The 9,629-nt window shown below is 45.5% G+C and overlaps 1 protein-coding gene across 3 annotated transcripts in view; it reads right to left on the bottom strand.

The window, feature by feature from the left end:
* ATP6AP2 (ATPase H+ transporting accessory protein 2) overlaps positions 1-7,468 on the bottom strand; it is an 18,954-nt gene extending 11,486 nt beyond the window's left edge. The window contains exons 1-2 of one of the 3 annotated variants that reach the window (XM_007451982.1): positions 7,263-7,468; positions 1,149-1,279 (exon numbers count right to left, since the gene is read on the bottom strand). In XM_007451982.1, coding sequence (XP_007452044.1) covers positions 1,149-1,279; positions 7,263-7,302 — 171 coding nt within the window. In that variant the 5' untranslated portion in view covers positions 7,303-7,468. The remainder of the gene's footprint in view (positions 1-1,148; positions 1,280-7,262) is intronic. The other 2 variants (XM_007451981.1, XM_007451983.1) reach the window with 2 other exon arrangements.
* Between the last annotated feature and the right edge of the window lie 2,161 nt (positions 7,469-9,629).

Here is a 9,629-nt window from a genome sequence, read left to right as displayed (position 1 = left end):
CCTGCTGAAAGTAACTCACAGTAGTTTATTAATAATTATTTCTAAAGGTTACTTTGACAGCCGTTTGTAGTCAAAATTAAGTTTGTAAAGAACTAGGTACAGATTTCATCCTTAAATGTAAATAACCCATCAGGTTCACGCAAGGAACGCAGGGGCTCCACCCCAAAGGCCCAGCAGAGAGCCAGCTCCCATGCATTGCTTCTGGTTTCAAGGGCACTCAGGACCTAGGGAGAATGTTCCTTTGAGTGATTGATGATATCTAGAGACCACCTCAAAAGCACCGAAGTTTAAAGTGGAAGGAGATAGGAAGATAGAGCAAACTCCATCTCCTTTCTTCCAGCCCTGAGCTTTGCTTTACAAAATGTCTCATACTGACTGGACCTAGGCCCCCTACGCAACAATCATGTAAGCAGCCAGTTATTACAAAAGGTTATGGCTACTGACCACACTGTTTTCCTAAATTCAGGTAAGATGCATATACATTTTATCATTCATAAAAAATTGCAATGGACTGAATGTATGTGTCTCCTCAAAATTCATATTGCAAAATCCTAATCCCTCCAGTATGACGGTATTAGGAGGAGGGGCCTTAGGGAGGTAACTGCATTATGAGGATGGAATCCTCGTGAATGAGCTTAGCGCCCTTATAGAGGGGACCCCAGAGGGCTCTCTCCACCATGTGAGGGTACGACAAGAAGTTGGCAGTGTGCAGCCCAGAGAGGGCCTTCACCAGAACCCTACCAGGCTGGCACCCTGATCGCAGACTTCCAGCCCCTGGAACTGTGAGAAATAAAGCAGCCAGTCTGTGGTACTTTGTAATAGCAGCCTGAACCAAGGCACAAATCTATCATGTGTACTGGAAAAACACAATAAAATTATACATCCTATTAATAGTAGGACAGATGCATTCTCTTATGTAACAAAGAACGTCACTACTATGAATAAACGATTACATGGTTAATGTTTTATAATGATTTGTTTTCATAATCGAGCTTCGAACACTTATCCAAAATCTCCCTGACTACAAGTAAGCTTTTTACTTTTGTAATCTGGACCTATGTTTGCCCGTTGCTTTCCTGGCCTATTAGCAGAAATCAACAAAAATGCTTTCAGAAGCAGCTCCAAATATTTTTTTTAAATACACATACTTCTTTCACAGAGAAGCCCATGGACAATGCAGCCACGTCTGGGATTCGCTCTCCTGGTATGGGCCAATTTCCATCCCGGAAAACAACAGACCCTGGTGATCTTAATATACTGAACTCGTTCGCTAAGACACCTGAAAGGAAAACAGATTAATAAATGATCACCACCATAAATCTTTTGTACCCACATTGAAAATTATTAAATATAATACATACTTTCCCATTCGCCATTGACTTTAGCATACTAAATTTTGATTGGACAAAATGCTAAAACCTAAACATCAACAAATTCTTTTTCAAAGTATCACTGTAAGCATTTAAGTCCATACATTCTGCTGTAACAAAGTTACAACTATGAAACAAGATTCTCCTAATGATCTAGGTGCCTTCCTACAGATGGCCCCTTAACAGGGGCATGTGGCAATTTGGCAAGAATTAGAAATCAGCAGCATTTCTCCACACTTTTAAAGAACCAAAACCAAAACCTTGGCCCAGACCAGAAAGAAAGAAAAAGAAACTTGAAATCTCTAAATTATTTCTACCATCGAGGGCTTCCCTGATGGCTCAGTGGTTAGGAATCCACCTGCCAATGCAGGGGACACGGGCTCGAGCCCTGGTCCAGGAGGATCCCACATGCCGCGGAGCGACTCTGAGCCTGTGCTCTAGAGCCCACGTGCCACAACTGCTGTAGCCTGCGTGCCTAGAGCCCGTGCTCCGCAACAAGAGAAGCCACTGCAACGAGAAGCCCACACACCACACCGAAGAGTAGACCCCACTCACCGCAACTAGAGAAAGCCCTCGCACAGCCACGAAGACCCGACACAGCCATAAAGAAACAAATATTTCTACCATCGATCCTCTCTTGAAAATGCAAATCCATAAAATTCCTAGTATATCGTGCCAAACCTTCAGCAGGTTAGTATATCTTAGGATAGATCATAGCTAGCTTCCCTTATGTCCCACAGGCAAAGCTAGTGAAATGAGTACTGCCAAGTGGGGGGGGTCCGCGTTACCAGTCAGAATGTAAAATGCTTCAGACTCTAGAAACAAAGTCCAGGGCATAGTTATTTCCAATGCACATATCAAGAGGCTGAGAAAAGGTATTCTGTAATAGTAAAGTCAACTAGTCTAGGGGTATATGGGGCCTGGGATTAAGAGGTGAGAATGAGAATAAAGGGACTATGTTACAGGCCCTCCAAGGCTAAGGATGAGGCATCTTGCTTCTTCACCCATCGCGAGTTAACCCAATGATGTCTAGATTACACAAGGACAAGTAACTAATGGAAACTTTTGAGTTCCTATGAAAAGATTAGTTCCAAGTCCAAAACAAATCTTGGTCATGCCTAGTACAGGAAAATTAGAGTTCAGTAAAGCGTCACTGTTACTCTCTTGACCTAAGGAAAGTACCACTTACAGGCTACGGGAATAACGTTGGAAGCAGCAGTAAATGTTTTGGTGTTGCAGTATTGACAGTAAATAAAAGGCCTCAGGATGGTGCTGATACAACATTAAGAGTTGCGAGTTTCATGCAGCACAGCCACTAGGGCGGGGATTTCCAAACTGCTCCACCCGAAGGCAGACAAAAATTAGCAGGATGGAGCGGCAGTTTGTAAATGACAGACATCTTGGTTCGCTGTAGTAGCAGTTAACTGCAAACTCTAAGGAAAATGGGGCAGCAAGGAAGGCATCCTTTCTGAATACCATACACACTTAGAGAACAATATCTGGATCTGGAGATTGCCTTGTTTGAGATGCAGCCCTACTCACTCGACCCCGGCAGAGCTCTACTAAATTACTTTGCCTCAACTTTATAGTTAGAATCCACTTCCACACCTGTACAACAGTCCTTCAGGAGCCTGGAGCTTCAGAAAACCTTCCAAAGACTCCTGTACTGAGAAACTGCTGCTTCACGCAGGCATCTCCGGGATACCTGAAAGAAAGTCACCCATCCTCTTCCTGAATATGACCAGTGAATGGGGATGCCACCTCAACACTACGTTTGCCAGCAATCATCTCCATTGTCCCAACATTCTAATCCTTTAAAAAGTTTAAGAAGTTGGCTTCCCAACTTCTCTCAACTTCCAGTTTTATCACTCCCAACTCAGTCTCACCAGATAACCTCATCTCCAGCTTCAAGAGAAAGCACAGGAATTCCTCCAGCTTCCTGCTTCCTCTCCCCATCGCAAGTTTATCTGCACAAGCCCCTATCCTTATCTCCTCTCCTTCCAGGTGCTGGCAGGGATGTCCCTCCTCCGGTTGAAAATAACCCGTGGTTCAGCCTTCAAGGGACCTTCGTTCATTCACCTACTGAATTATTCATTCAGGGTTTATTAAGTCTGTATTCTGGAACAGAGGATGTATCAGGAGTTAGGTGGCTATATGGTTTGGGGCATACGAAGCTGGCCCTGTACAAAAGAGCTCCACGAGGGCAGGGGTTTCAGTCTGTCTTGTTCACACAATATCCCCAGGGCTGAAAACGGTGCCTGGCACACCGGTGCTCGATAGATACTTGTTGAGTGAATGAATGAAGCCACATGTTGCACTAGCCGTTTCCCCTCTCAACTGGCTCTTTCGCTTCAGCATAAAAATACGCGTAGGGTGCTCCCATTCCAAAATCCAAGCCACAAAACCCTTTCTTTGGTCCTACCAGCCTCCACCTACTTCTGCTTCCCTTCAGACGAAGAATCCTGGAAGAGCTGTCAGCCATCACTGGCTCTGCTACCTTCTGCATCTCCTGTTGGCTACCTAACCCACAGCTTCTGACCCCACCATGCCACTGAAATGACTCACCAAACCCCAAAGACAATTTTCAGCCCTCAATTTATGTAACTTCCCAAAGCAACTGATACTGACAACCCCTTCCTTGAAACTCTCCTGCCTTGGCCTCCATAAGCCCGGGCCCCTGGTTTTCCTTCCAATCCCTCTGGCTGCTTTTCTCCTCAGTTTCTTCCCCTTTCCATCCTTTAAAGCAGTGACGTCCAAACTTTTGAGATTTCAACCCTTTCAGTATAAAGTTTTAAAGTATTCCCAATATACATATATTTACTTATAAAGTATACATTTGTAGTAATAAAATATATATTCATAATATATTACAGAACACACAAAATAGAAATTTTTTAAAAGGATGACACACCTTAGTATTCTTCCCAATTTAATCATGAGAAAATAGCAGACAAGCCCAGATTGAGGGACATTCTACAAAACTATCTGACCATTACTATAAAAAAAAAAAAAAAAAGAGAGGGAGAGAGAGAGAGAAAATAAGAGACAAATGGAATTTCCAGTACATTCTTCTGGCATCCCAGTATCACTGGGCACACTCCACTTTGGAGATCTGCAGCTCCATTTCTGACCCTCACTGCTTTCTATTCTACACTGTTCTACAATGGAGTCTCCCCCTGGCTGAGGCCATCTACTCCTTAAGACTGCAAACACCAAAAACACACTAATGGCTCCCAGATTTTTATATTCAGCCTAGATTTCCCCTGAGCCTTAGGCCTACATACCCCACAGTCAGCTGAGCATTTCCTTCTAAGTCCCATGGGTCCTTCAAACTCAACAGGTTCAGAACTGAATTCACCATTTTTCCATACAGGCCTCCTACATTCTCTGTATCAAAGGATGACACCACCTTCCACCCAGCTGCTCGAATTAGTCATCTTTAAATCCTTCCTCAGCACCACAGCTAATCAACCAATGAATTCTGTCCATCTTTTGTTCTTATCTCACAACCCTTTCCCCTCCATGCCCAGGGTCCTCATCAGGCCCTCCCCACTTCAGGCCCTCCCGAGGCTTTGACAGAACTGGCCGCCTTATGACCCGTCATGCCACTCTCGGATCCAGCCTTCCCAGCACCTTTTCAAACTACAGATCTGAACGTTCACCCTGCAGCTCAACCACCTTCACTCGATGCCCGGAGCCTTTGAAACAAAATCCAAAATGTAACACCCAAAGCACTTCACCACCCTTCCTTTTGGGATCTCCCCAACTTAACCCCTATACGTTTCAGCTCCACCAAACAATTCGCTCTTTTGCTCTCACACCTCTGTGCTTTTACACATACTGTTCTGTCAAAAATGCCTTTTCTTCCCACCCCAACCTTTCACACATTTGCCTGTGAGGCACCCTGCCTAGGGAAATTTCCCCCAGCCTCCCCAGTCTGAGAGAGAGAGGTTAAGAATCCTTCCCCTCTTTGGGAACTCCCCACCATACTATGCTGTCAGTCTATGAATGGGGATGGAATCAACAAGTGAAAAAATAAACAGGTCCTACTTTTGACCTCTGGGGCATCAGTGACCAAACCGAATCCCTCTTCAACATGACATCCCTTCAAATTCCATGTGTTCACCCTTGGCCTTTTCTCTCCAAGCTAAACATCTGAATTTTTTTCAAATACTCCTCATGACCTGGTATTCATAACCCTAGATCCCCTCCCCTGGTCTCTGGTTTGGTGACACCATTTTAAAGGACTTATATATTTTTTTCTCACATAGAGAAGTCAGATCTCTTAAAGATGTTTTCCATTAAATCACATTTAGTCATTGTGGAAAATAGTAATTTAACCTCATCTGACAAGACCATGCAGTGCAGAAGCTGACAGGATCAGATTCTTGATCTGTATGAACTAGACTATTATGGTTAGGAAAACAGGTTCAAACCATATGCAGAAGCAATTATTTTGCCTCAGACCAAAACCTAACAAAAACCTCTAAACCTCACTGAATCAAAATAATATCAATCATAACGTTAAAACATGGAATTTCAGCGAGATGTTCAGTTAAATCACTGCATCAAAGGGAAGATCTTTAAATTTCAAAAACGGAATTTAAAAACTTAAAATAAAAAATTCCCCCAAAGAAACTGAGTAGATAGATCAGAACGACCTTGACAGAGCCAGAGACGAAAGGTACAATACAACCTTAAAATTTGGGGGTCATTAAAGTAAGTGTAACTACCATCAACACACAACACTGGGCACCTCCAGGGATGGAGAAAACCTGCAGATTTCAAAAACATCAAAGGTCTGTACCTTCATGTAGAATTAAACCACCATGCCCAAAGTGGGGCACCTCAGCACCTCACAGAGCAGCGGCACAGGCGTCCTACAGATTTTGAACGTCTAGGTTTTGCATCGACACACTGGGGAACAGGGACCCATTCCTCCAAACTGTTCTCAACTCGGCCTCTTGTTCACCACTGTGCCCCCAGTCCCTGCCCCCATCATTCCCACATTCTCACACCTGTGCCACGACATGTATAATGGGAAAGGCCCCCACTTTGGAACCAGCTGATCTGGGTTCAATTCCAGCTTTGCGGCTTACTACTTGTGTGCTGCTTGGGTAATTTATCTAGGCTTGACCACTCTGTAAAACGAGGGCGATATCCTCTTCTAAGGATTGGTGTAAAATTAACCGAATTACATGATGCACGGTAAGAGGCCAATTATGAGCCGACTTGCATTCCCCTTGTTGAATGCTAGGGAACCTAGGTTCCACGGAGAAAACTACCATTTTTTGACATGTGACCCTAAGAACGTGACTCACATCTTAGTTTCCAAATCCTTAAAATTGGGAACTACTGCAAACTACTGAGAGGAACTTTAAATTCTCCTTGAGAAATAATCATACAAAAACAATTACTCCACCTCCAACTTCCGTATCCTGAAACACTGGGGGGAGTGGGAAGATTTCACCAATTACTGATGACAACCGCTAGAAATGAAGACACCAGAAAAACGCAAAGAAAAGCAGCAGCTGATGGCAGCTGAGAAGTCTGCCTTCGCTTCTTCGCAGAGGGCTGCAGTTCAACAGTTGACTGAGAAATGCATCCCAGTCCTCCGAAGCGCCTCCCGAGCCGGAAGAGGCTGGAGCAAGACAGGCGGACGCGCCTTTCTTGAAGAGGCGAAGGTTGGAGGCCCGCTCAGGTGCCCCCACACAGCCCAGCCCCGCCCGGCCCCAGCAAACCCGCCAGGCCGCGCCGCCACAGCCCGGCCCGGAGAGAAGGCGGAGAAGGAGGCGGCTGGGGCGAGGCCATCGCCAGCTGCCCGCACTGCGGCATCCGCCCCACAGCCGCCCACCCGCGGCCGCCCCCGAGTCCCGCGGCCCGGGGCCTCACCCGCCACCAAGAAGGACAAGAGCACGACGAGCACAGCCATGGTTCCGCGGCGGCCGCAGCACTGCAGGGCAACACGGGGCGGGCCGGCGGGACGCGAGCGACCACCGCCGCACGAGGGGTTGACGAGCTCGGGCTCGCCCCGACTCCCTGAGCCCGCCCCGTCCTCGCCTCCTCTGGGACGGCTGCAGCCTTCTCCACCAATCGCCAGCTACGCCGCGGCCTGCGGAAGAGACGAAGCCCGGGAAACGTCAGCGTCATGGGCGGAGCCTAACGTGATGGATGGAAGGCCCTGCCAATGGCAGGCAGCGATCGAAGAGCCGGGGAGTTCCTCTCCTGGCCCGTGACGACCGGTCACGGGATGGAGGGTAGGGCGGGCGGTCTGGGGCTGGGGGGATGATGAAACCTGTCGAGGGGTCCAGAGAGCCCACAGGGTGGGGCTGCCTCCCGGGTGCGGACCCTTTCGCCAGTCTCGAGCGACGGTCTCCAACCAGGGTGTCTGTCTGTCCCGGTCGCGTGGCCTCGCCCCGCTACGGGTGCAGCTGTGGAAGCTGCAGGGCTGGTTTGGGTTTCGCTATGACAATTACACAGATGCTGAGCACCTGCTGGGAGGAAGCCAGGCGCTTCGGGAAACCCCTGCACTCCAAGTAGGGGTGCTAGATAAACTACAGGACGCCCAGTTACGTTTGAATTTCAGATAAACAACGAATACTTTTTAGCATAAACATGTCGTGAATATTCCATGGGACATACTTAGTACTAAAAAAAAGTTATTCGTTGTTTATCTGAAATTCAAATATAACTGGGCGTCCTGCATTTTGATTTGCTAAATCTGGCAACCCTATCTAAGACTTTCTGATCTACCAGGAGTTAATTACATTAATTACTTCCTTCATCCATTCACTCAGTGTTACGCGAAGGCTAGACATAATAATTTGACCAGGATCCTCCCTTCTCACATCTTATGGGGTTTTATTATTATTATTATTATTATTATTAAAAACTATGATATGAAGCAAGAAATGACAGTGTATCATCTGTGGTCAGAAAACGATGCCCCAGCCAATGACCTTGAAAGATGGATGTGGTTTCAGTACGCAAGGATAGGAGATGGGGAGGTTCTTTCAGGTAGCAAAAACTAAGCTATGACAGGGAGAAAACCCATCAGGTTAAGCATTAAATGTTTAGTTTAACCAAAGAAGCGGGGCACAAAGTGCTAAAAATTTCAATTAGGGACATGTTTATTGAGGATGTTGAATGTTACATAAAAGAACCACGCTTCAGTTGGTAGGAAATGGGGAGCCACTGAAAGGTGTCTGAGCATTGTTCAGTGCACAAATGCAAGGCGAAACTGTTGGGGGGGAAATGCCCTACTGTTTCCTCAGTTTCCAATCTCCATTTTCTTCTTGGGATTAATAGAGGGAGAAAAAAAGGAGAGTGGGTTGAAAGCAGTGACCGCAGCAGTTTCTCAGGTATCCTAGGAAAACACTCAGGTTTGAACTGTCTAGAACCCCTATGCTTACCAAAGCCACTCTCAGTTTAGGGAATGGAAACTGGATTTCCTCACTCAATTTCAGAAAACCCTTGGACTCTCGAATTTGCGTTCTTTCGGAGGAGAATTTGCACAAATGTGATTTTAAAGAAATCTGAAGGGGGAAGGGATATTTTTTCATTAGGAATGTGAAATTATTAGATTACCAAAACTATCTAAAGCAGCTAAGTTCAAAACAACTCTAAAATGACTGGCTTGATAAAAATAGATATCAATATAAGAATTTAATCATTTTTTAAAAATTCATTTTCAAGCACGATGGAATCGTTTCTCTTCACATCAACTAAAATTTCATTCTTTGTGCATCTTGCTATGCATTGTAGTACAGGTTCTAGACAAAGGCCCTGAAAACGTTTGTCTAAATAATCAGCTAAAAGTGGAGCACAACTCCTGCAATTTCATCCAGCCTAAGAAACACGGAAAGGAGTGAATTTTTCTGTTCTTGAAAGAGTTCTAGGACATTCTTATTTCTATTAATTTGAAGTAGACTAAAAATATTATAAATAGACTGGAACATAAAATAAATCCTGCCTCTTCCCCCGCCCCCAAGAAAACCTCAAAATCTCACAATCTTTCATACTCTATGTCTTGAGAAATAACATCCTTTTTTGAGCTTTAAACCTAAGACCCCTTTTCATCTGAGGTCTCAAAGGGGCATTGCTGCTCCTTATAGCCTTGAAATGCAGCAGGATAAACGCTGTAGGAAGCTTTCTCCTTGTTTCACAGACCGAGAGACCGAAACCTGGGGGTGGGCATGTGTACTCAAGGTCACCTTCTGAATCGTCAGCAGTTCTGCTTTATGAACACAGCCCTTCTGA

This window comes from Lipotes vexillifer, unplaced genomic scaffold (assembly GCF_000442215.2).
Source record: "Lipotes vexillifer unplaced genomic scaffold, Lipotes_vexillifer_v1.1 scaffold847, whole genome shotgun sequence".
In the NCBI taxonomy this organism is placed as follows: Eukaryota; Metazoa; Chordata; class Mammalia; order Artiodactyla; family Lipotidae; genus Lipotes; species Lipotes vexillifer.
Note: the sequence above shows the minus strand (reverse complement) of the source record. Positions and strands in the feature narration are given on the sequence as shown.